General features: G+C 48.8%; 2 protein-coding genes across 2 annotated transcripts; both read left to right on the top strand.

Moving 5' to 3' along the window:
• On the top strand, nt 1-5,181 carry LOC113456329. Its single transcript, XM_026780688.1, has 4 exons — nt 1-43; nt 2,433-2,752; nt 2,828-3,128; nt 4,883-5,181. The coding sequence occupies exons 1-4, from the start codon at nt 1-3 to the stop codon at nt 4,996-4,998; spliced, it is 780 nt and encodes a 259-aa protein (XP_026636489.1). The 3' UTR covers nt 4,999-5,181.
• Slx4 (SLX4 structure-specific endonuclease subunit) lies at nt 5,023-27,244 on the top strand. Its single transcript, XM_026780687.1, has 15 exons — nt 5,023-5,036; nt 5,110-5,591; nt 7,370-7,597; nt 11,185-11,374; nt 13,032-13,244; nt 15,128-15,330; nt 15,456-15,772; nt 16,377-16,590; nt 16,903-16,988; nt 17,947-18,096; nt 18,691-18,857; nt 19,654-21,842; nt 24,802-24,904; nt 25,449-25,871; nt 26,230-27,244. Exons 1-15 carry the CDS (start codon nt 5,023-5,025, stop codon nt 26,579-26,581), a joined length of 5,331 nt encoding a protein of 1,776 aa, XP_026636488.1. The 3' UTR covers nt 26,582-27,244.

Below are 27,244 nucleotides of genomic sequence, written 5' to 3'. Positions count from 1 at the left end.
ATGGCGGAGCTGCAGTCAGCAGCTGAAACAGCAGCAGAGTCAGGTGCACCCCTCTTTTCATCTGTCCTCAGGGTCCAGAAAAGCCTCGGGTGGACTTAGGAACTTAGGCAGAAAAGATGACTGACAATACCCAGGGAGGCTTCTGATAAGGGGCTCCATATACCAAACCTCCTGATATCCACCACTTCCAGACTGGGGGGAACTGACCTTTACTGTCCTATAAATTTCCAAGCCCCCTGCATTTAGTCTCTACTCCCTCAGAGAGACTGTGGCCCTTTTGTTCTCCTGACTAAAGAACAGCTCTGCTTCTGGAGAGGCCTGTCTTTTTTCTACTATTTCTGTCTCTTCAGTCAACCCCAACCTAACAGTTTTAGATAGGTGTGATGGAGCACACCTGTAATCCCAGCACTCAGGCGTCAGAGGCAGGCGGGTTTCTATAAATTCCAACATTCAGAACTAGGGCTGAGGATGTAGTTCACTGTAGAGGGTGTGCTTGGAATGTATGAAGCCCCAGGTTTCACCCCTAACTCCATCAAACAAATATCACAATAAAATGCAGTGTTCCTCAGGAATTCAAAGCCTAGGGTACAAAAACATCCACAAATAACAGTATTTATAATAGCCAAAAAGCAAAAACAGGGGTTAGAGAGATGGCTCAGTGGTTAAGAGCACTGGCTATCTTCCAGAGGACCTGCGTTCAATTTCCAGAATCTATGTGGCAGCTCACAACCATCCTAACTGGTTTCAGAGGATCCAACTCCCCCTTTCTGGCCTCCTTGAGCACCAGGAATACACAAGATGAAGACATACATGTAGGCAAAACATCCATACACACAACATAAAAACTAATAGTAAATTTTAAAACCCTGTATAGCCATACACAGATAAGCAACATGAAGTACAGGCTCCAACAGATTACTCAACCATGAAAATAAATGAAACATCCACTCGTGCAAGCCATACAGAAGAGGCCACATGTTTTATAATCCCATTTATATAAACACAGAAGAATACAAACTTAGAACAGAAAGGGGGTGGGCGGGAAATGGAGGACATTGGTGTCTAGAAACTGAGTGCTAATGAGAGCTGACTGCTATCTGAGACTCTAGGACGCTCTAGAGTTCAGTAGTGATGACAGTACAGTCTTGTGGATACAGAGCTACCGAAGCACACATTTGAAAAGAATTTTACACCGGGTGGTGATGGCACAAGCCTTTAATCCCGGAACTTGGGAGGCAGAGGCAGGCGGATCTCTTGAGATCGAGAGCTTGGTCTACAGAGTGAGTTCTAGGACAGCCAGAGTTACACAGAGAAACCCATGCTGGGGGGGGGGGGTTATCATTGGCTTCTCAGTCAGCCCTCATCGTCAACCACATTCAGAGAGTCTGGTCTGATCACAAGCTCGTTCAGTCCCAGTCCAGCTGGCCTTGTTGAGCTCCCATCAGATCAGTCCCACTGTCTCCGTGGGTGGACGCACCCCTCGCGATCCTGAAGCCAATGATAATGGCACTGGGTTTTGATTCTACTACATATACTGGCTTTTTGGGAGCCTAATCTGTTTGGATGCACACTTTCCTAGACCCGGATGGAAGGGGGAGGGTCTTGGACTTCCCACGGGGCAGGGCACCCTGACTTCTCTTAGGACTGGAAAGGGAGGAGGTGGAAATTTTTAATAAATAAATGAAATTAAAAAAAAAAGATTTTACAATACGTTTTTCGAGGTAGGTTTCTCTGTGTAGCTTTGTAGCCTATCTTGGAACTTGCTCTGTAGATCTCGAACTCACAGAGATCCGCCTGCCTCTGCCTCCCATGTGCTGGGATTAAAGGCGTATGCTACCACCGCCCGCCTCTTCAATTATATCTCTAAGACAATTTTATAACTTCTCTCCAGTTCTACTCCTTCAAATGTTTCCTGTGTGATTTCAGTGACTGAATCACAATCTGATCAAACTGCTCAGCTCAGAAACCTACGAATTCTAACCATCCAGTCACGACAAATCTATCACATAATCTGTCTCCATTCTCTTTACTGCTCATCTTTCTGACTCCCCGCTTAAGGTGCTGCCTCTTTCACCCCGTTCACAATCTTCAGCCACTAGCGAGGACCTCCACCTCCGGGTGAAGCTGAAACCCTTCACATGGCTTCACCAGGGCTTCTCAAGACTGCGCTGCACCAGCAGGCACTCTGCCTGCACCTGGCGCTTCTCCACCTGCGCGTCCCATGAGGGGATGTCACCGCATTTTGTTTTTTCTTTTTTAAGGTCTATCTATTTGCATACTTTATGTGCATGAGTGTTTTGTCTGCATGTGCATTTGCATACCAGAAGAGGGCACTGGACCCCATGGGACCACAGTTACAGATGGTTGCGAGCCACCATGCGGATGCTGGGAATTGATCTCAAGACCTCGTAACCGTTGAGCCATCCCTCCAGCCCCGCCACCGCACTTTAAACACGACAGTCACTACCCTCAACCCGAGGCTCCACAGCACTTAGTAGAATTCACGCAGCGCGCGCTGTCACCATGCAGCCAGCAAGACGCCACCTCCGGTTGGCCGCGCCTCACGCTGTCCGGAAACGCTCGCAGCCGCATAGGAACACCAGAAAGGGACCCTAGCTCGCTCTTCAAACTCCACACCACACACACACACATATACTCTTGCGCACGCGCAGGTTCTGCGCCTGCGCACTCGTCCTTCTCCGCTCACAAGCCTCAGCGCGCAGGCGCAGTCCGACGGCTCTCCGTTGAGAAGGTGCGGCCGCTGCGCGGGAGGTAGGAGGAGCCGGGCATCGGGCGAGTGACCCGGCTGGGGTGTGGGGCCTGTCAGTTCCCGCGGTTTCCCCTCTCGTGCGAGCCCGGTCGGCGTCTGTCTCTTCCGTCGGCGCCCCCGGCCACGGAGTGGCAGGAGCTGTGCTCGGAAGACAGGGGCAGCGCCCCGGAGGGAGGTGGGATCAGTGCTGTGGCCACAGGACAGCTCAGCGCTCCGAAGGGTCTGTCTGACTTTAGGACCGCCAGGGCGTTTTCCCAGGCAGTCCTTCACTTGGGTCTCCAGTGGAGGCACGCGGGGAGGCTCCGCCCCGCCCCCCATCCATTCATTACCTCGTCGCCTGCAGGGAGCTGGCAGTCAGGTAGGGCGCCCAGGAGGCGGAGTGCTCTGCCCTCTGGAAGCTGGCAACCTGGTGGGGTCCGTTATGTCGTTTAGTAGATATTGGTGGAGCAGGTACCTACCGGAGGAGAGGGACGTCTTATTACTCCGGTTGTCAGCAGAGGTGCGGGGCCTCAACACTGATGGAGTATGAAGTATACATATCTAGCATGATAAAATTAAGTTTGCTTTTGCCTGATGTCCCGGGCCCTTGTGCCTAAGCTCTCTCTTCCAGCAGACCTTTCCCTCTCCCATTGCTCTTCACTCCCACTGTATCAAACTCTTTGTAGTTTGTGAATTCAACAGATAGTTGGGTACCCGACAAGCCACGGAGATTATAAAGTAAATAAAATCTGTATCTAACTGAGGGGTTGAACTTCATTAACAGATAATTCAGTGAATAAAAACGTAGGATCGTAGGACCTGAACTGCACTGCCTAGAATCCCTGCCCTGCCGCTTCAAGACTGTTCCTCGCTTTGTTTGTGCCTGATTCCTCAATCTAAAGAAAAGATGACGGTAGATTGTATTACATAGGATTGCTGTAAGGATTAAATGAGTTAAAGATTTAAACAGCACTTGGTGTAGTGTCTGGTACACAAGCAATCAAGACGTGTTTTGCACTGCAAGTGATTATAAGCCTTGACAGATAGATGTCGCTGTGACAACCATGTGTGACAGTACAGAATGAGGAGGGGGACAGGCCCATTGAAGGAATAAGGGAAACCCCGAAGATTATTGCATTACTAGATTTGGAATGAATAGATTTCTGCCATTGGGTTATTTAGGGTGGTGTGTGGGTGTGTGTGTATGTATGTATGTATGTATGTGTGTACACACTCATGCATGCATGTATGCGGTCGTGTGTGCAGCCAAGGTCAGATGAGAATGTTGGGTACACCACTCTATCACTGTCGGCCTTATCCCTTCAAGACAGGGTCGCTCAGTGAAACCTGGAGCTTGGAATTTTCCAGTGGGCTGGCTAACCATCAAGTTTTGACAATCCTGTCTCCATATCCACTACTCTCTGCCCAGCACTGGCCTTTTGACATGGGTCCTGGATAGTTAAACTTGCGTCCTGTGCTTGTACAGGAAGCACACTTACCCACTGAACCATCTCCCCAAATCCAGATTATTCAGTCTTAATTTCTGAACCCCAGTGCAATGTGTGCCCCAGGAAACACTCACTCCCACAGGTCCAACCTTTGCATGCAGGCAGTGTAGCGAGCCCCTGTGGACTAAGGACAGAAAAGAGTGGCCTTTGTGCTCTCCTGGGTATACAAGGACACACCCTTTATCTCTTTATTCCAGTCATTTCGCAACATTTGGTGACAGCCTCATTATCTGAGAAAACAATAGCTGGGGTCTGAGGCCACTGTAGGGAGATGAGCTCCCTGTAATTGGGGGACATTTATTTAGTGGCAGCTGGCCTTTATGTTTTTCTCCAAATTTCAATAAAAAACATACTCTCAAGATACACATTTTTTTTCCTGCCTTGAGATTTTGTATTGGCAGGATTCTAGGTGTGCATTCGTGTGTGTGTGTGTGTGTGTGTGTGTGTGTGTGTGTGTGTGTGTGTGTGTGATGTGCTCTGTGCTGGTCATACTGTGGGACTTCTATCCAGGCTGTGCCTTGGAGATTTTCCCCATACCCTACATGCTCTTGTACCTTCCTGGAAGAAATGACATAAAGTAGCAATAGCTGTCTACTTATACTTAGATGCTTTTGGTTTTCCACAGATACGAAATTAAATGCACCCATACCTTTTATCACCATGGAGATCGTGGAGGATCGGTTCCCATGTGTTCTGTCTCAGAGGCAGCAGCTGGACAGCAGCATACTCTCTCCCTTGTGAACATTAACAGGGAATTTTTAAAACATGTTTAACTATGGGTTCAAATTGAAGAACGATATTTAAGTCATTATGGAGAGGAGAGCAGTTGTGCAAAGTCTCCAAGTAAATCAGAGAGAAGAGGAGCCCTAGTGTGGTAAGACCGAAGCAGGCTTGTTCATGCGTGTCTCCTCTGTGGACATGTTTCCAGATCGCTCTTCACTCCCCTAAAGACAAACCTGAAAACCTCAAAGCGGGTGGAACGATGGATGAGTCAGATGATGATTTCAAAGAACTCTGTGCCAGCTTTTTCCAAAGGGTGAGAAAAAATGCAACCAAAGAAGTGTCTGGAGAAAGGAAGAAGCCGAAGGCCGCCGGTAGCTCTCAGAAGAGAGGCACACTGAAAGAAACCAGTCAAGCTGCCGCCAGGAGCAAAAGCCTTCAAGGCCCTTCAGAGAAGAAACCTCGATCAGGCAGCCAGGCCTCTAGGACTAAAAAGCAAGGGGTACCCAAATCCCAAGAAGGAGACCCAGCTCTCCCTGTGCATGGAAAGGGCGATGTCCTTGCTTCTGCCCCACAGCCTGTGTTGTGTGAGAAAGCACAGAGCATTCAGACAGGTAACCAGCAGGGCCACTGGGACCCACTGCCAGATCTGGTTCTGGAGAGCGAACCACATGATGTGTGCTCCTGTAAACCGAGGGTCAGAAAACTTGCTGTAAAAGGCCAGGTGGTGTATATCTCTAATCCCAGCATTCAGGAGGCAGGGCCTGAGTGAGGCCAGCCTGGTCTACATACTGAGTTCTGGGACAGCCATGGCTATGTAAAGAGATCCTATCTCAAACAAAACAAAAAGTCAGAGAATAAATACTTTGTTTTTACAGATCATATAGTTTGTGCAGCAACTGCAGTTGGCTCTCTTCGTCTATGGGTTCACCCTCTATCACATGGTCAACATTTGAGGAAAGAAATAGGCTGTGCTTAATGTCTTTTTTTCTTCTCGCTCTCTTTTTTGTTTGTCTTTATTCCCTAGCAATAGAGTGTAACGACTATTTGTGCAGCATTACTGTGTAGTGGGTGTTATATTAATCTGTAGCTGAATTAAAGCATACTAGGTATACACAGGTTAAATGCAGATAGTGAACTTTATTTTTGTCTGTATGTTTTTTTTGTTTTTGTTTTTCGAGACAGGATTTCTCTGTGTAACAGCTCTGGCCCGCCTTAGAATTAGCTCTGTAGACCAGGCTGGCCTTGAACTCACAGAGATCTTCCTGTCTCTGTGACCTGAGTGCTGGAATTCCATAGGGATTCCTAGACTGATCTCCCCTAGGCATAGAGGCCAGCTGTTCTTAATGGCTGCTGTAGTGTGAGACCAGCTATTGATGATGTGGATGTGGACGGGTGCGGCCTTGTGACAGTATAAAACAAGGCCAGCCCTGGGACCACAGTTTGTGTGTCCCTTTGTGAGTTTTCTGTATGTTTAGGAGCTCTGTGCTCCATTTGCCGTAGATGTTTATGAAGTTGACAGTAGTCATGTCAGCCTAAAAATAATGGTGCTTTTTGTATTTTTGTGAATTAATTCTAAGGTAGGTGGGTTGGCATGGGTCAGCCAATTTGGTTAGCTGAGGAGGCTTTCAGAGGGTGCACTACAGCTTCAGGTTCCCTGCCCTGTCACCCTTGGCATCCTCAGCTGTGTGCTTGCTATAACTACCCTCTTCACACAGAAATGAAACCAGCCTCGCCCGTGTGATGTGTTCTTCAGGCTTCTGATTTCTGTTTCTGATTCCCTCACCTTCTCTGTGTCCTCAAAAACATTTTTCTAGCGTAGGTGCAGAGTCTTTCAGCAGTGATGGTAAAGTCTGAGCCACTGGAGCCCGCTGAAGGCCCGCGGAAAGCTGCCCAGTTCTCTGGGCACTCGTACTCCCTTTGTGCAGCTGGTGAAAGCGCCATATGATTTGCACCTACATACGTGCGAAATTGGCTCGTAGCTTCGGGGGTTCCTGAATCCCCACGGAAGGCCATAGATGAATCTCAAGTTAAAGAATTAGAAAGAGATAAACACTTGTCATTAGTATTTCTTTAATAAGAGCTTTATTGAGGTATTACTCAGATTCCATAATTTTACTCTTAAAGTGTACAGCTTAGTGTTTTTGTACATTCAGAGTGTGCAACCACCACTGCCGCCACCTAGCTTGAGAGTATTTGCATCCCCCGCTGAGCTCATCAGCAGTCACTGGACCCAGTCTCCCGCCACTGCTGGGTCTCTTGCCACAGTGTGCGGGCGAGTGAGCAGCTCTTACTCCCGTGAGTCAGGTGAAGCCTGAACTGGCTGGTAAAGGCGTTTCGGATTTGAGTCTGACCTGAAGGACAAATGCTGTGCATATTTTCCTCCTGCCAGAGAGTGCTCCCAATGGCGGCTCCCAGCCCCTTCCGTCCTGCTTCACCACGACTGCCGTGCCCAGTCCCTCCAAACCCAGAGCCTCGGAGCTGGTTCTCCAACGGATGAAGAAGTTCAAGAGAGCAGACCCTGAGCGCTTGCGGCATGCTTCAGAAGACTCCTCCCTAAAGACCACACTGGAAGAAAATGTCCCGAGTAGCCCTCAAGCGGAGACAGTGGCAGAAAACGGTATGGTGAGCATGTCCTGCTTCCTAAGACAAGACTGTAAGAAAGGGAGACAGAAGGAGCCTGTTGACTTCATTTCTGTACACAGGTTCCCTGTCTGATGTTTATCTCACCCCTCACTGGAGCTAGCCAAAGAACGAATGTCCCTGTAAAAACTATTACTTTTAATTATGTGTATGTATGTATCTGTGTGGGGGGATGTACACGGGAGTGCAGTATCTGTGGAGATCAGAAGTGTAGGCGAGGTTTTCCCGTGCGGGCAGCTGCTCCCCAATAACCACTCAGAAACTTAATAATAATTGCAAATGCTCGGCCGATAGCTGAGGCTTGTTACTAGTTAACTCTTACATTTAAATTAACCCGTATTTCTTTATCTATGCTTTGCCACATGTCTTGGTTCCATTTCCCAGTATGGCACGCCCATCTTGCTTCTCTTTATGTCTGCTGGTGACTCCCCAGCTCCACCCTTCTTCCTCTCAGCATCCTCAGTTGGCTCTCCCGCCTAACCTTATCCTGTTCAGCATCTTTATTAAACCACTCTGAGTGACAAATCTCCACAGTGCACAAAAGGATTACTCTACAGCACAGAAGAAGAGTATGTTGGATTCCCTGGAGCTGGAGTTGCAGGCAGTTGTGAGCTGTCTGACATGGGTACTGGGCGGCAAACTCTGGCTCTGCAAGAGCACTAAGCACCCATCACCGCTGAACCCTCTTTAGCTCCTAGTTTCTTACATGGTCTCACTCCCTCTTTTCCTTCCTCCCTTCTCATTCCCCTCCTTTTATTATGAAATTATTCTTTTACAGAAAGGTTTTTTTTAATTCTTTTTTTTTAACCACAGTAGGGGCTGAGGAAATGGCTGAGTGTGTAAAATGTAAACACAAGGACTTAAATTCAAATCCCCAGCATCTATGGCTGGGTGTGGTGGTGCACACTATTCCCTAACACTGGAGAGATAGACAGGATCCCTGGAAAGGTAGAGAGCAATAGAAGACATCTAACGTTGGCTCTGGCCTCCAGATGTGCGTGTGACACACACACATACACACACACAAACACTCAAAACAAAGCCCCATGTTGGTGATTCACGCCTTTAATCTCAGCACTCAAGAGGCAGGTGGATCTCTGTGAATTCCAGGCCAGCCAGTACTTTCACATAGAAACCCTATCTCAAAAAACCAAAAAAAAAAAAAAAGAAGAAAGAAAAAAAAAATCAAAACCAAATAACAAAAACCTAAAGAAATGTTCCTTTATGCCAATACTCAACCTTCCTAGCATTGTGACCCTTTAATACAGTTCCTCATGTTGTGTTGACCTCAACCATAAAATTATTTTATTTCTATTTTATAATTAATTTTACTACTGTTACAAATTGTAATGTAAATATATAATCTGCAACCCCAAGGGGTCACGACCCCTAGGTTGAGAAAGGTAGCGAAAGAAAAGGTAGTTTTATGCACTCTACCTAGATTTAACAGTTGTAACATTTAGCCACAGACATACTTTTTGTTTTTTCACATCAGTTTTTTGGTCTCTTGAGACAGGGTTTCTCTGTATAAGTCCTGGCTGTCCTGGAACTCACTATGTAGACCAGGCTGGCCTCGAACTCACAGAGATCCGCCTGCCTCTGTCTCCCTAGTGCTAGGATTAAAGGCGTGTGCCACCACTGCCCAGGTCGTTTTTCTCATCTTAATTAGCTTCATTCATGGTTCTGGAATTGGGCAGCAGACTAGACCCAGAACGGTTGCAGATGCTGCTGCCGTACGTATTTCTCTATACTTAGCAGTGATGTCTGTGGTGGCGTGACATCGTTGACACGCCACTCTTAGATACAATACCATCATTATACCTAAATTCATAACAGTTCCCTAGTTGTCCAAGCTATCTTTTGTAGCTTGTTTTTTTCCTGAACGAAGTTCACATGCTGTGTATTGCTTTAGCTCCAATAGTTTTTTGGGGTGGGATTCAGACAAGATTTTCCTATGTAGCTCTAGAATTCACTATGTAAACCAAGCTGGCCTTGAACTCAGGGTTAATCCTTATACCTCTAACCCCATCTCCAGTATTAGTATTATAGGCTCAAGTGTCATACCCAGCTCTGAATAAAATCTTTTTAGCTTAGATTGTAGAATAGTTCCCAACTTTTTTTTACATTAACTTTTGAAAGTCTAGACTAATTAATTGGCTCATAATTTGCCACATTTGGGTTTGCTTGATTATTTGTTTATGCCATCATTTCGTCACTTCCCCGTCCCTTGTATTTTAGGTATACTGTGAGTGAGTCAGAGGTCTGACCAGCTCGGGGTTAAACAGCCTGGCCTCCACTTTTCAAAGGGGCTGTGAACTCTGTTCCTAGAGGCTCATACTGTCAGGTGATCCTCTAAGCAGCATGGCTGTCCTCTCTGCTGAGTATACAGAAGGTTTAGGTAAAAGGCTCACTGGATAGAGTGCCTACCACATCAGCATGAGGGCCAGAGTCGGATCCTCAGCACCCACAGCATAGCTGAGCACATATGGGCCCCTGAAATCCCAGGCCTTGGGAGACCGATACAGGATGTCACTGGGGCCGACTGGACAGCTAGACTAGCTGAACTGATGAGCCCAGGTATAGGAAACATCCTGCTGCACTAAGTTAAGAGTGATCAAGTGACCAATATCAACTGTGGCCCACACACATGTACACATACGCACATAAACATACACACATGTGCACATGCTTGTGTGCTCGCTCTAAAGTAAAGGAGCAGCTAGAAACACTACTGGAGGATCCATAGCTAACAACAATGGGGTCTCTGGGTGCTGTATTTGCTGTCTTGACTTTGAGAGCCCAAAGGATTCTCAGCCTGCAAAGATTGGACATCTTGTTGAGTCTTCAGTCCTTTTGGCATGTGGTGGCAGGAAGTAATATACACCATCCCTCTGTTTAGGAAAAAGAGGAGCTGTGTGTGGGCTGTACTTCAGTGGTACAGTTTATCATATGTGAAGTCCTGGGCTTCATCTCCAATGCCACAAAAGAAATAAGGCACCAAAATGAAGCTGTGCTGTTTTTGAACTTGTGGCAGGAGTGGTAAACTGAAGTAATGGTCATGACCTGGCAGAGCTCATCTGTGAGATACCGCATGTAAGCAGAGACTGCTGTGTCGTTCCTGGCCTCCCAGACTGAATAATCACACAAAAACTATGTTTGTTACAACACTCTTTGGCCAACAACTCAGGCATCTTTCTAGCTATCTCTTATATCTTAAATTAACCCATTCTATTAATCTGTGTATCGCCATGAGGCTATGATTTACCAGCAAAGGTTCTTGGTATCTTTCTCCTTTGGCAGCTACGTGATGCCAAAGCATGCATTTTAACAAGCTTCAGGTAATCTGCATGCATGCTGAAGTAGGAAAGAGCTGTTCCAAGAGTCCCCCGCCCAGTGCCCACTCTCCCTAGGCTGCACCTCTAAACAGGCGTGCAGAGTGGTTCTAGGTTTTAGTTTCTTGTATTTGCCTAGTGCCCATGATACTCGAGCTGTAAATAAGACAGAGGGGTAAAGGTCACGGTGCCTGTCTGTTCTCATGGATCTGGATGCTTACCCACTCCACAGAGTCTAAGGCAAGGCTCCATGCCACAGACAGCGATGCTGCTATGGCCCTGGCCTTACAGCAGGAGTTCAGAAAGGAGGAAGCATCTTCACATCATGACAGCTTGGAGGAGAAGGGGTTGTTCTTCTGCCAGATGTGTCAGAAAAACCTCTCTGCGATGAATGTGACCCGGAGGGAGCAGCATGTGAACAGGTAGGAGCAGCAGGGCTGTCCCAACTCCAGGACACCTGATAGCATCTTTGGGAGTGTTGACACCTTTCATGAGAACAGCACCTCAGTTTCATTGATGTACCCCTCTTCCTAAGCACCCGCTGAGATACAAGCCCCATGCTGTCTTTCATCCACTTGAAGGGCACAAGTCCTTGACTTCTGTGCACATGTCGCCTCCGTCTGTTTTGGGTTACTTCATCACCTCCAAAGGGAGCGTCCTCCCCCTTGGAAGTCACTGTGCTGCCCCCTCCCTCATTCTTCTAACAGCTACTTGCTGTGCACTCGTGTGTGGAACCCACAGTGTCTGTCCTATGTCCATCCTGCACTTAGCCATGTTTGCAGAGCTCATCTCTGTGTCAGAGTGTCGCCCTCCAGTACCACTCTGTCTATGGCTGAACAGTGAGCCATGGTGTGGACAGAACACAGTTACTTCATCCATGCCAGACCCGTGGGTTTCCACCTTGTAGCTTTTACAGGAGCGCTGCTGTGAACACACAGTTCATGGATTTGTTTGAATACTTGTTTTCATTTCCTTGGGACTTTTACTTGAGAGTGAAATTGTTAGATTGTAGGATCAAAAACCCATTGCCATTGTTCTTGAGTTCTCAGTAGTCCTCATTGTCCGCTATGTTCAGCGAGTCCGGTTTTATCCCAGGCTTTTTCAGACCCAGGCCAGCTGGCCTTGGTGAGTTCCCGATAGAACATCCCCATTGTCTCAGAGTGTGGGTGCACCCCTCACGGTCCTGAGTTCCTTGCTCGTGCTCTCTCTCCTTCTGTTCCTGATTTGGACCTTGAGATTTCTGTCCGGTGCTCCAATGTGGGTCTCTGTCTCTGTCTCCTTTCACCACTTGATGAAGGTTAATATTCAGGAGGATGCCTATATGTTTTTCTTTGGGTTCTCCTTCTTATTTAGCTTCTCTAGGATCACGAATTATAGGCTCAATGTCCTTTATTTATGGCTAGAAACCAAATATGAGTGAGTACATCCCATGTTCCTCTTTTTGGGTCTGGCTTACCTCACTCAGGATAGTGTTTTCTATTTCCATCCATTTGCATGCAAAATTCAAGAAGTCATTGTTTTTTACTGCTGAGTAGTACTCTAATATGTATATATTCCATACTTTCTTCATTCATTCTTCCATTGAAGGGCATCTAGGTTGCTTCCAGCTTGATCCTACTGCACGTACTGGCTTTGTGGGAGCCTAGGCAGTTTGGATGCTCACCTTACTAGACCTGGATGGAGGTGGGTGGTCCTTGGACTTCCCACAGGGCAGGGAACCCTGATTGCTCTTTGGGCTGATGAGGGAGGGGGACTTGGTTGGGGGAGGGGGGGAAATGGGAGGCGATGGTGGGGAAGAGACAAATCTTTAATAAATAAATAAAGAGAGAAAGAGAGAGAGAGAGACAGAGAGAGACAGAGAGAGACAGAGAGAGACAGAGAGAGAGAGAGAAAGAAATTGTTGGATTGTAAGGTAAGTCCTCAGTTTCTTCAGGCACCTTTGCTCATACATATCTAAAGCTCATGTCTGAGGCTGACTTCCAGGAGACATGCAGCACCAGCTCTGGGGAACAATGATGTAGATGAAGCTGTAGTCCATGTTACTTGAGAGGTTGTTTTGTATTTACTGACTTCCTGCAGATGCCTTGATGAGGCAGAAAAGGCTCTGAGACCTGCTCCACCTCAGATCCCTGATTGTCCAATATGTGGTAAACCATTCCTCACCTCCAAGAGCCGAATGAGTCACTTGAAGCAGTGTGCAGTGAAGATGGAGGTGGGTCCCCAGCTCCTGCTCCAGGCTGTGAGGCTACAGACCGCTCAGCCTGAGGGGGGCAGCAGCCCTCCAGTACCCAGGTAAGACAGATGAAGGAGCCAAATAATGGTCTTTTCACTCCAGTTAGACTTTCCCTGAGAAGCTGCTTACAGTGTTAGGGAGAACCAGCTCTCTTTTGGAATCTGGAATGAAACAATTCAGGAAATTGAGCATGGTCAAAAAAGGATTAAGGAGCACAAGGATTTTGCATGCATGTGGAATCACCCATGCAAAGAATTGCTACTGCTCTCTTGATCCTTTCTCCAGTGTTGCCAGCCCCATAATCCTACAGTGACCACTCCAGAGCTTATAAGAGTTTGGTATTTGCTTTACTTCCCTGTTTTGGTTGTACAGCATGTTTCTGTCTTAGTGTAGCTGCATTTTCATACTGTTAATCAGACTGTTCAGCCCTGTCCAGAGTTGACTAGGCAGAACCTCAAGACTATCTGTTATTCTGTGAGAATCCAATAGAATGGTTTTTGTTTATATTCACTCCAGTCTTTCCCCTAGAAATGTATTTTTTGAATTGCACGAATTGATGCTTATGTATTAAGATAGGAGACTCCCCTAGCAGCTGGGAAGCTGTCCTCAGCATGCAGATGCCAGGGATGCAAGCAGCAGAGGATCAGCTCTGTCCCCTGTTCCTGAGCTGAGTACATCTAAGTTGACCCCTAACTTTACAGACTTTTGTGGGAAGCTCTTTATCCTAGTCACTAGCATGCACATAGGTTATCAGCTGCTGGGCTGGGCCACAGCTGAGATCACAGTGGGCAGAGGGGGTTCTCCAAGCCAGGGAGTCTACATACATTTAGTATATCCATACTAGCACTGTAGGGCAGAAAGACTTGAGGCCTTAGAATCTAATCTATTGCTTGTATCACAGATGAAACATACATGCTTTTAAAATACCACCAAATAGTGAAACTAGATGTACATGGGTCCTTCTAGAAGGCTGGTGAATAGAAAGTTATGAGAATTGAACATCCTCAGGGGACTTTGGACCTTCCCTAAGGGGGCTTTGATTGTTCCTGTGCTGAGATCAAGCCAACGTATTTGGACTTTGGAATAGTCAGCATTTCATGGTTAGAGAACCATGCTGGTTCTTGCCTTCCTCACTCCTTCCTTGATTTCCCCAAGCCCGAGCCCTGTACAGGTACAGACAGAATCAGGGCTGCTCTTCATGCCTACTTCTTGGCAGCTGGCTCGTGCCCTCTATCTTGCCTGTGGTTAGCTGAGTTAGGAATTGCTTACGTCTTCCAAGACCACACCTAAGAATCTCTGACTTGCCCTGTGTCAGATGAGCTTTTGCAAAAGCCTGAGTTATGTCGCCAGCAGCAGGACAGGCTCTCCAAGAGCTGCTCCCTAGCACACCTCCTCCTTTCCCAGTTGCTGGGGCTCACTCAGACAGTAGGTTTTTCTTTCCAGCCAAAGAAGCCTTCACACAAGCCTTCTGCAAGATAGAGAGGGGTCAGCTCTTAGGGCAGCTGCTTCATGGCAGCAGAGTCTGGAGGCCTTGTCGTTTGGCCTTGGATAAAGGTGCTGCTGTCGTTCTCCTGAAGGAGGGACAGGATCCGTCCAACCAGGACTGTCCTGGGAGCATCTGAAGTTTCAGTGGGCAGAACTTGTTCACTACAGAGAGCCTACTTGGATCTATAGACCACAAGGGTTTAGCTACATCTAGGTGTTCGGGTACCATTGATGGTCAAGAAAGAGCCTGGGCCCTCCAGTGTATGGAGTGTGCTAAATTTCTAGGTTAGGACCGAATGAGCTCACAACAAATAAAATCAGCACAGTGAAAGCCCAAACAATTGTTGGCTCATTGCAATGGGGCAGACATATCCATCTTTTGTTTCCTGTAAGATTGAAGAGGCCCAGAATCAGAGGCACTCCCTGACCTTTGTCTGTGGTTATCTTTTAACTTCAGCAACCATGTTGGAGGTTTGAAACGGAAAGGAGCCACCGTCAAGAAGGAGCCACAGAAGAGGCGGAAGGCCAATATGCCCGAGGCTCCATCTGAAGATCTGCTGGTGGCCATGGCTCTGTCTCGTTCTGAGATGGAGCAGTGTCCAGTTGTGCCCCCACTCAGACTGGAAAATGCTTTTTCTCAGAAGATACGGCTAGGAGCAGGTACATGTGGCTGGGGAAGAGGCCTGGGGAGAGCTTGGTGCCCGGTTGCTGGGTGAGAGTTATGGCAGCTGCTGGGATGAACGGTCAGAGCCACTTCTGACCGAGCTGCTTCTGTTTCTCTCTAGAGAAGAAAAGTCGCAGGAAGAAGCCCCCAGTATGTCCCCCACAGTTGTTAACTCAGGACTTTGAGACCACAAGTAGACAGATTGAGGATCGCGTTGCCCAGCTCCTTTCAGAGGAAGTGGAACTAGCCTGTACCCCACCACTTCCTGCCAGCAAGATTTTAAAGGAAGAATTGGGGCATGCAGGCTGGCGTCTGCAGCTGCCTGCAGGAAAGCGGAATTTTCTGTGGGAGTGCAGTACCCTCACAGGGGCCTGGACTGAGGAGTCTTTCTATACAGCAGGCCTGCTCCCTCCAGTGCTGACCCCACGGCCTCCCAAGGTGAGCCTGCTCCTCATAACACCATGGGTGGGCTTTGGAGAGAGGCGGATAGTCTAGAAATGCAGCCAGATACTGGGGCTGGATGAGGAGAGTCCAGTAGATAGAATGGGGAGGAAGCAGCAGAGCATTGTCTATGCCTCATGTCTCTCAGTAGCAGCTCGGCAGCGCTTCTGTCAAAAAAAAAAGGACTTTGGTTCCCTACATTTAAAACATTGCTAGAAAGCTTGTTTAAAACGTGAAGTCCAGGTCCACTCATGTCCAGGTACTAACTCTGAGACAGAGCCTTGGAACCTAGGTCCTGAACACATACTTGAGACGGTTCTGCTGAAGGTGGTCCTGCGTTGGTCCAGCCTTGGCCATGTAAAGGACATGAAGTGGGCTGCCAGTTTCTGCCTACCCTTCTTCTGTACACTTGGAGGCACCAGGTAGACCTGAGCCATGACAGAAGCTGCCAACACTGCAGGTTCCTGGCTGTGACTGGCTGTGACTGGTCTTCCTTGAGGGCCCTGTCCTATCTGCAACTTTAGGTATAGCTGTGCATGTGTAGGGTGGCTGCAGAAGAACGTGTCGGTGACAATAACCAGTCACTTTCAACTTCCTTCAGGAACGTGAGGTGTCACTGGAGCTGCCTAAGCAGCGAGAGCCAAGTACCCAAAGGCCCCCTGCTTCCCACAGCAGCCCTCCCATAAGCCCCAGCCCCAAGAGCCAGCTGCTGTCCTCCAGTCAGAGAGAGCACCAAGCTCTTCAGGATCTTGTGGACTTGGCAGAGGAGGGGATGAGCACCAGCCCGTGGTCCAGCAGTCTGGGAGCACCCACAGGTGAGACGCTGGGTGGGGTGCTGCGAGGTTCTGCTCGTCTCAGCTCAGTGTCTGCCCTCGGATGTGGGTGGGGTGCAGAGCAGTTGTGAGTCTCACCATCTTTCCTAAACTCCAGCCAAAGATGGAGCTGCTTGGGCCAGTCTTGTCTGTTTTACAATCCTTCTACTTCTCTGTCAGGGAGATGGGTAGAAATAATTGGGGGAGGGTTACTTCAAGTGAAGATGTCCGCAAATAATGTGTCCCGCCAAGCCTCGGACTGACACTGCCTGCTTGGGAGGTGACATTCCTTTAATCTGTAAATCTGTCTCTCAGGGTTGGACTTGGAACCCAACAGTCTTCCACTGACTGGGTTTGTCCTGCCATCTAAGAAGACCCTTCAGAGGAGTGACCACGCCTCCGTAAGTATAAAGACTTCTATGTTGCAAGTTAACCTGTCAGTTCAGCCCTGGCTCTGTGGTCTAGTTCCCAAATAACATACCTTGACAACCCTTGGTGGGGCTGAGTCCCAGGCCTCCTCTGCTTGGACACTGTGGGTGTCCTCAGCAGTCAGTTCTCAGAGCCAGCTTTGTTGAGGAGTCCAGAGATCATTGGCTCCCTAAGTGACTGCCTCATTCAGGCATCTGTTCTGTATGTTTGGTTTTTAGTGATTTCCTTCATTCATTAAAAACTCACTGTGCCTCTTCTGTATAAATTATGAGGTGGACTCCAACTAACAATCCAGTATAATTTTGTTGGTAATGAATGGCATTGGAAGATGGGTATTTCATCAGGACCTTTTTTCTTTTCTAAATTTTTTAAATTTTATTTATTTATTTTTTTGAGACAGGGTTTCTTATAGCTTTGGAGCCTGTCCTGGAACTCACTCTGTAGACCAGGCTGGCCTCAGACTCATAGAGACCCACCTACCTCTGCCTCCCGAGTGCTGTGCTCAAAGGTGTGCGTCACTGCCACGGTCATAGGACCTTCTTATGCAGAGGACCACCTTGGTGATGTCCCTGCATGTAGCTAGGAAGTATTGGGCACCAGAACAGATTGGGCTCAGGGTTCTGGTTCTTTATGTCAGGCTACTCTGAGAACCAGGTATCTTGGTGTGTACGTGCTTATGAGCTGTGAAGATGTCTGTCTATCACTGTTCCTCCTATCATAGGTCAGGGAACACACCATAATAGAGAACCTGAGAAAGAAACTAGCATTTGCCATTCTGGTTAGATGAGGTCCTTAATGTAGCCTAGAGGTAGAGCCTCATACCTCATGTGCACATCCTGGAGAGGAAAGCATGGCCAGGCCCTTGGTTTTCCCTGACACACCTCTCAGTGTGTGAGCTCACTTAACAGCTCTCTTTTCCTCCTGTTCCAGCTCTGCTCCCTTGGGTTGCTGGTGTCTGACTTTGGGACAATGGTCAATAATCCACACCTGAGTGATGTCCAGTTCCAGATTGACAGTGGAGAGGTGTTTTATGCCCACAAGTTCGTTCTCTATGCCCGATGCCCACTTCTTATTCAACATGTAAGTACACAGGGTGCTGGCAGCCTGCTTCCTCTCCCTCCTTTTTTTTTTTTTTCAGAAAGAAGGTTTTCCTCCTTCCTTTACTAGTATTTGCATCGTTGTGAATCTCCCAGTCTGTCTGTCTGTCTGTCTGTCTGTCTGTCTGTCTGTCTGTCTGTCTGTCTGTCTCTCTCTCTCTCTGTTGGAACTTGGGACCCTTTGCCTTAGTCTCCCAAATGCTGAGATTATGAGCTTGAGCCCCCGCATAGGAATTCAGAAGACCACTCACTCTTCGTCAGAAAGTTCTAGACACAGGAGTGTCCAACCTTTAGTACTGCAGTATGATATTACTGTCTGCAAATGCATTGGGCCATATTCATCTTTATCCTGGGACTCATGCAACCCACAGGCCCAAGTCAGACATGCCCAGAGTACATGATACATCTGTCAAGGGGAAACTAAAGTGTTGCTTAGACATCCATCCCCATATGATTTTGGAAACAAAGGTCCAGACTATAGAATCTGGTAAGAAAATACATAAGACTGCCCCCCACCCCCAGGATCTCAGGCTGTCACTCCAGGCTATAATAAAGCTCTGTGTTCCCCTGCCTGCAGGTAAACGCTGAAGGCTTCTGTGCTGTGGAGGACGGGGATCTGACCCAGCGCATCCTGCTGAATGATGTGAGCTCTGAGGCTGCCCTGGCATTTCTGAACTATCTCTACATGGCAGACACTGACATGCCTCTCAGCCTGGCCCATGAACTGCGTGCCCTGGCCCTCAGGTTGGGATTGTACTTTGCACACACTCCACAGCCTTTAGAGTTGGTGACATGAATTGGGAGACTGACAGCTCATGCATGGCAGGGTTGTCAAAAGACCAGGGCTGAGCCTATAAAAATTTCATCATATCTTTTAATCCCAAGTTTGCCCCAGCCACAATCCTGAGCAGTACATGATGGTTGGTTAGAGTGGACGCTTGCAGGGGAAATGATACTTGGCATGGTGGATGGCAGGCTCTGGCCTCAGCACCCTTAGACACACACAAAACACACATAGCATGCAGCTCCTTGATTGTCCCCCATAAGAGTTTCCCAGCATCAGGCAGACATCCTTCCTTCTAACAGAGCTGAAAACCTCTGGGTAAAGCCTCACCCCTCCCAGGCTGTGTGAATCCCTGGGTGCCTTTTGGAAAAGGAACAACAGCTCAGCGATGGAGTCTGAGATGCGCTGACTGGTTTTCGGAGGCTTCTGATAGGCGGTCAGCTGGCCTGCCAACAGTTCTGTCTGCTGTGTTTGGGTCTTGAGTGACTCTCAGTGCTGCCTGATTTTGTAGCCATAGCAGCTCCTGTGATCACCAGCTCAGCCTGACACTCCTCCACTTTGTCACCAGTGGAGTTAAGGCACCATAGGTGCTATTTAGAGCTATAACCAAGTGACCACATGTGTTCCTGCACAAGGAGAAAGGCCACAAGAGAAACATCCTGGTACCTCCTCATGAGAGCTGCTCCGGCTACCAGTCCAGGTGCCAACAAGGTGCCTCTGTACAGAGCGGTGATAATACAGCGTCTCCTCTTGCAGGTTTGGTGTGAGTGACCTTGTTCACCTGTGTGAACAAGTGCCTGTCATGGCAGACTTGGAGGGAAAGCAACAGGAAGAGAAGGAAAATGAGAATTGTAAAAGCAGAGCTGAGAATTTCCAAGAACTCTTGAAGTCAGTGTGGGCAGATGAGGAGGAGGAAGCAGAGATTTTGGTGAAGCCTGAGCTCTGTGAAGAAGATGGAGAAAAAGTGAATGAGGCAGAAATGGAAGAAATTTATGAATTCGCAGCCACTCAGAGAAAGCTGCTCCAGGCGGGAAGCACGGCAGACACAGATGAGGACAGAATCCGGCTTGGAGAGGACAGTCCAGGTTCTGAGCCTTCCCTGGCAGGTGCTCAGAGTAGCAGGCAGACGGGACAGATGGAGTCATCTGGGCCAATCAACTGGGAAAAGGAAAGAGATTCCCTTCTACCCCAGGACCAGTGCTCGGCCTGGGCAGGGAAAGCACTAAAGGAGGCAGCTGGCCAGCCTAGCTCCTGTAGCCCTTCTGAGAGCCAGCAGGTGAGGACTGAAGAGTGCTCACCTTTGCTCCCAACCAAGGCCCGTGATGACAAACAACCCTTTGCACCAACTCAGAGAGACCCATCTGAGCTGTCCAGAATGACCGCTGGTCACGAAGAGCCGAGTGGCAGTGCTAGGGAGAGGCAGGCAGAGGTGGCCCGTTCCCCCTGCTTCCTCCTGTCACAGTCTCCTGTGGGTGGAAGTCCCAGCCGGTCACGGCTTCACTCATATCCCACAAGCAATTTATCCCCGTCGGTGCCCCAGCCACGCAGTAGCATTTCCAAGGCGTCATCCCCAAGCTCACTGTCTCCAGTTACACCAGCTAAGCAGAGAAGGGACAGTACCATTCTCACACTACTAGGAGAACCGGGCCACCAGAAGGGTAAACGGGGTAGCTCCATGTTGGGACGCAGAAATAGGGGCATCCTGATTTCCCCGGCAAAGTCTCCTCCCATTGACTTGACCCAGTCAGCCCCTGATCCCTTGAGTCCCAGGACCAAGGATCCTCCGTGTCATGTGAAGAATGAGGATGAGGTTATCCTTTTACTGGATTCGGACGAGGAGCTGGAACTAGAGCACACCAAGACAGAGTTAATTTCTAAGGAGTCCCCAGGAGGAAGGAGAGTTCTAGACGTTAGCCCCAAGTCCTCTGAACTGTTTTCAGTCATCGATGTCGATGAAGATCAAGAACATTCCCAAAGCCCACCAAAGAGAGAAGCCGGGCTCTGCAGGGAAGAGGAGGGACTGCGGGAGACTCAGTCTGCTCTGGGAAGCAGAGACATCCCCTGGCTGTTCTGCAGTCAGAAGAACAGCCTGGACGAGGGCAGCTCCACAGATACCTCCTGGCTGGTCCCTGCCACTCCGGGGGCCTGCAGGAGTCGTGATCGCTCATCACAGACCCAAATCCTAAGCCTTAAGACCAGGAGCCCGCCAGATGAGACTGCTCAGCACACCCCCAGGCCTTCTGTAGACCGCAGGCCTGTGCAGGAAGCAGCGCAGAAGCTCTCCGTGATTGTGCCCTATAAACTGCCTGTTACTCAGGGAACTCCTGAGAGTGGGCGGCAGGGCTGCAGAAGCCCTTCCCATCCATACTCCAGGTGCCACAAGCCTTCTTTACAGCCATCATGTCCTGCCCCTGATCTTACCAAGTGGCCCCAGAAACACTCATCACCGAGGCCATGCCTGCCAAACCAGGCCACAGCTGATGAAGTGGTGGAAGTTGGGGACAGTGACGATGAGCAGGAGGTGGCTTCCCATCAAGGAAACAGCAGCCCTGTGCTAGATGGTGACCCCCCAGTTCCCATGGGTGACTACTGTTGGCATGATGAGCCTCTCTCACCCATTCCAATTGACCACTTGAATCTGGAGCGGACTGGCCCCCTGACCACAAGCAGTCCCAACCATCAGTCCCAGGAGGAGCTGCATGGTGATAACTGCCACTCCCCAGAACTCCTGGGCAGCACCCCCGTTCGAGGAAGCTCTGGTGCCCTGAGAGAGTCTCAAGAGCAGTCTTCACAGGCTGCCTCTCCAGGGAGCAGCCAACTGCGTTTCCTGAGCCCAGCTCTGTGGGACGACTGGGATGAGGAAGAGCAGCACTCTCCAGAGGCCTCGCCGGTGGCCCGCATGCTGAGTGCCGGAGCTCTGAAGCCAGACAGTCCGGAGACACCAAGTGAGTGGCTGTGAGGCCTGAGAGAGCTTGTCCTTTCCTCTTTACACTCATGGAGGCGTGGAAGTCTGGGGAGGAAAGCTGGGCTAGCAGTGCTCATCTGGGCAAGACCTCTCCTTTGATTCCCAGACTCTCCCACAGAGTAGGAGAAGTGGCTGCTCCCTAGGATAGACTTCACAGTCAGCAAGTCAGCATTTCCTAAGCCTGCCCGTATCTCCTGGGAGCTCACTTCCAGGACCAGCAGCCAGAGGCGATTGAGCAAGGTGTGGTTCCCTAAAAAGTTCAGTAATGGGTTAAGGCTACAGCTCAGTGGTAGCGGGCAGGGGTCCCTTAAATTCAGTCCTGTCTCAGCTCGTGAGCAGGTTGAGTTCTATTGTTTGTCCCAAGCTGTCTTGGGAGCTGAAGCAATACTTTTACCTAAACTTCTCAGTTTTGCACCACCTATCATCTCCATTAATTTTTTTTAAATTTTTTATTTTATGGTCTTTCAAGACAGGGTCTCTTGTAGTTTTAGTTGTCCTGGAACTCGTTCTGTAGACCAGGATGATCTCAAACTCACAGAGATCTATCTTCCTGTCTCTGCCTTCTGAGTGCTGGGATTAAAAACATGCAATACCACTGCCTCATCCCCCAAAGCATTTTTTTGCAATGTAGAAGATATTCTTTTTTTTTTTTTTTTTTTTTTTTACATTTTTTACTGATATTTATTGAGCTCTACATTTTTCTCTGCTCTCCTCCCTGCCTCTCCCCTCCCCCCTTCAATCTTCCCCCAAGGTCCCCATGCTTCCAGTTTACTCAGGAGATCTTGTCTTTTTCTACTTTCTACTTCCCATGTAGATTAGATCTATGCAAGTCTCTCTTAGTGTCCACATTGTTGTCTAAGTTCTCTGGGATTGTGGTTTGTAGGCTGGCTTTCTTTGCTTTAGGTTTAAAAACCACCTATGAGTGAGTACATGTGATAATTGTCTTTCTGTGTCTGGGTTACCTCACTCAAAATAATGTTTTCTAGCTCCATCCATTTTCCTGCAAAATTCAAGATGTCGTTATTTTTTCTGCTGTGTAGTACTCCATTGTGTAAATGAACCACCTTTTCCTTATCCATTCTTCGGTCGAGGGGCATTTAGGTTGTTTCCAGGTTCTGGCTATGACAAACAAAGCTGCTATGAACATAGTTGAGCACATGTCCTTGTGGTATGATTGAGCATCCTTTGGATTATACCCAAAAGTGATATTACTGGCTCTTGAGGAAAGTTGTTTTCTAATTTTCTGAGAAATCATCACACCACAATCCAAAGGGGCTGTACCAGCTTGCATTCCCACCAGCAATGTAAAGAAGTATTCCCTTTTCCCCACAACCTCTCCAGCATAAGTTGTCATCAGTGTTTTTGACCTTGGCCATTCTTACAGGTGTAATATGAAATCTCAGAGTTGTTTTGATTTGCATTTTTCTGATGACTTAGGATGTTGAACATTTCTTAAGTGTCTTTCATCCATTTTAGATTCCTCTGTTGAGAGTTCTTTGTTTAGGTCTGCACTCCATTTTTAAATTGGATTATGTGATCTTTTGGTGTCCAATTTCTTGAGTTCTTTGTATATTTTGGAGTTCAGACCTCTGTCTGATATGGGGTTAGTGAAGATCTTTTCCCATTCTGTAGGCTGTCGTTTTGTCTTGTTGACTGTGTCCTTTGCTTTATAGAAGCTTTTCAGCTTCAGAAGGTCCCATTTATTAATTGTTTCTTTCAGTGTCTGTGCTGTTCCCCCAAAGCATTTTTATCTTTAATTTTTGATTATTTAATTTTATTTTATGTTCATTGGCGTGAAGGTATCAGATCCCCTGGAACTGGAGTTACAGATAGTTGTGAGCTGCCGTGTGGGTACTGGGAATTGAACCTGTGTCCGCTGGAGAAACAGCGAGTGCTCTTAGCTGCTGAGCTACCTCTCACCTACCCCACCCCCGAAGGCATTTTTAAGGGGATTAGTACAATGTATGGTCTTTCATAACTGGCTTCTTAGCACAAGTTTTTCAAGATTCTGCTGCGCTTCATTTATTGCATCTGAATACCGTATCCATCCACCATTAGTGGACATTTGAGTTGTTAGAGTAATCCTGCTTTGTGCAGACATAATTTCATTTCTGGTAGTTAGGTCCAGGACTGCTGGATCACAGGGTAGCTGTGGTTAGCATTTTGAGGAACTGCCACACATTTTTCCCCAAGATGCTGCTTCATTGTATTTCCCTACCAAGACATGTGTGAGGTGGGTGCTCCAGCTCTCCCTGTCCCCGCCAGCACTGTCCATGCTTCCTTCCTAGGGGCTGCTAAGTGCAATTGTACTGATGGCTCGTGATGCTGGGCATCTTTTATGTATTTAGTGGATGTTTGTGTATCTTCTTTGGAGAGTCGCTTGCCCCAATATTTGTTTATTTATAATTATGTTGTACTGTGTGTGTGCACGTGCATGCAGAGGTCAGGAGACGACCCGGTGTTAGTCCTCTCCTTTCAGTGTGGCATCTGGGATGAACTCAGGTCGTCAGGCTCGGGGTGGGCGCCACTGTCCACTCACTGAGCCATCGCAGCAGCCTGCACGGTCTTTTCCTTGTTGAACCAGGAGGTTCTGATGTCTAAGTGTGGGAGCTGTCGGTGCTGCCGGTCATCTGTTGCCGTCACTGCTCGGCAGGCTGCTCTTTCCCAGTGGTTAGAGCGTGTGCTGGGCTGTTGTTCGAAGAGGCCCAGAGCCTGCTCCCAGACATTAGTGTTGCGGACATGGCATGCTTTCTCACAATTGCTATGTGCCCCTCCCAATGGGAAGATACAGCTCCAAATGGTGATGGTGCCATTAATGCTGTCCTGGGGCATGGTGTCGATTGGGGTCTGTCATTTCCCATGTGACACTTTCAGGGCAAGAAGTGGTAGCAAATCCATGCCTGTCACGCTAATACCTGTGCTTCTCGTGTTTTATCCAGAAGGTGCTAATCGGAAAAAGAACTTGCCCCCCAAAGTGCCTATAACTCCAATGCCAAGGTATTCAATCATGGAGACCCCAGTGCTGAAGAAGGAGCTGGACAGGTTGGTAGTGTTCCTCCAGGCTTCCGCTTCCGTGGTCTCCTGTGAGTAACCAGGCCCAGGAAGTAGAATGACACAGCATCCCTTCAGGTCTGGGAGATGAGCTGGCCCTGAGCCTGGGAGGAAGGTCCTGCAGGCCGCTCTGCAGAGGGCATGGTTGCTTGAGTGGGTGGGTGCTGGGCCTTTCTTCTCTCCCACCAGATCTGAGCTCAAGAAACTAACACCTGAGGGTTATCCTAGGAAATAGGTCTCCATGGTCCATACTGGTAGGCGTGGGCCCTAGCCATGCCATCCAAGTAAGGAGACTTCGTTTTCTAAAATAATGTGAAAAATACTGCTCTTAAGCATGGTGCCTGGTGAAGTGGCTGCTTCCACCACTGCTGAGAACACTCTGGGACTGTCTAGCGTGGATGTCCTTTAGAGCAAGCTCAGCTGGCATGAACACTCCTGGAAGTCAGGCTGTAAGGTTTCTGTCCAATGGAGTAATGCCTTGCTCTGCAGAAATGGCTGCACCATTGGACCCTAAAGTCCACCTGTTTCCATGCAGGTTTGGAGTCCGTGCTCTGCCCAAACGCCAGATGGTTCTAAAACTGAAGGAGATTTTCCAGTACACTCACCAGACGCTGGAGTCAGACTCAGAGCATGAAATCCAGTCTTCCCAGCTACCTTGCAGCCTGGAGGTACCTGGTAGCCAGGCGTCTACTGCTGAGACCTACAAGCCTTCAAGGTCAGGAGGCTACACCCAGATCAAAGCCACTGCAGGTCTGGGGGCTCCAAGAACCAAGGGTCCCACTAAGAGCAAGAACCCTCGGCATCGAGAGAAACAGCGCAGTGAAAGTGTTTCCCACCCAAGCAGGTTGCCAGCCGGGGAGCCTCCTGTAGGCCCTGTTGGGGACGCCCTGCTCCCAGCCTCCCAGGAGTCTGTGGCCACCTCTGTGGATGGCAGTGACAACTCCTTCAGCTCTCACAGGTAATGGTCATACATGTGTCCTCTGAACAGTGGGTGTGAGAGGGCATTGGGGACACTTAATGGGCAGTGTCCAAAATCCCTTTGATTTCAGGGCCTCTGCAGGAAGCCCACACGGTTTAAAGGTTCACTCCTTGAGTCCCTACAGGCCTTTGAAACTCTGAAACTTCCTTTTATGCTAGAGCTTTCCGGCTAAGAGGGGATCTCAGCCAGGAATCCTGAAACCACAGACCTGTGGGACACCGTCAGGATCCTGTCACATGCGAGGCTCAGCAGAGCCCTGAAACTCTTTCCCTCAAAGGGGCTCCGGGTCTTAGGGCCATAGAGAGAGGGTGCCCAGATCATCCTCTGTTCTTTTCAGTTCCTCCTGTGGGTTTGGAGCTGCCTTGGAGTCTGCAGGTGAAGACAAGGACGACGAGGAGGGGGTCAGTGCATCACAGGCTGCTCTCCGGGCCGCAGACACAGAGGAGGCAGTGAGACGCTACATCTGCTCCACGCCTGCCCTGTACAGGAAGGTGCTGACATACCAGCCTCTCGAGCTGGCTGAACTCCAGGCTGAGCTGAAGCAGGAGGGCATTCCTGTGGCCATGGGCAAGCTGCTGGACATCCTCGATGCCCAGTGCATCACCTTCACAACTGCTGCAGCCCGAAAGGAGAAGCTCAAACAGAGGAGACGGCAGCCCCTGGGCAGGAAGAAAAAGGACCAGAAATGACAGGCTTCCACCTCAGTAGGTAGCTGCCAGAGGGCCTCGCGGGTGTGTCTCAGGACAGCAGCCCGTGTCTCTGGAAGTGACGTCCCCAGCATTCTCTCTGCTCTGTGTTGCCCCTGGATTTAGAGCCAGCTCCTCCCTTCCCCCGTCAGTCAGGCTCAAGCAGGATCCCCATCTCATGTGTTCCTGAGAGCAGTGGGTTATACCAGCTGACCAGGCAAGACCCACGCCTTCTTCTCTTGCCGTTCTGTGTCTACTACACCCAAGCACAGCTGTCCTGGTAACATATTCTGGGATGAGCATCAGGCCCAGCCTGCCTTCTCAGCATTCAGACCAACCCAGACACCCCAGGGCGGCCTGTACCACCACACCACAGTGCTCTTCTGACCTGATGCCTGCCCAGACCCTTGTCAGTATCACCAGCATTCTCTGAGCAGGACTATGAATAGGGCCCAGCACTACTGTGAAGACCCCCAAAGTAAGCATGTTGTTTGTGGGTTCCTCCCATGTGTGTTAAACCTCTGACCCAGAAGCAGTGTGGACCCTGGGGAGGCCAAAAAGCCAGACGTTTGGGTTCCCATAGCCTGTGAATGTCCTTGTCTGTTTTAAATACCGTGAAGTTGTTTTATATGAGTGCAATAAAAACAAGGCTTTATTTAAAATAAA

The sequence above is a fragment of the Microtus ochrogaster genome, chromosome 7 (genome assembly GCF_000317375.1).
Source record: "Microtus ochrogaster isolate Prairie Vole_2 chromosome 7, MicOch1.0, whole genome shotgun sequence".
NCBI classification, from domain to species: domain Eukaryota; kingdom Metazoa; phylum Chordata; class Mammalia; order Rodentia; family Cricetidae; genus Microtus; species Microtus ochrogaster.
This window is presented reverse-complemented; position numbering and strand designations above follow the sequence as displayed.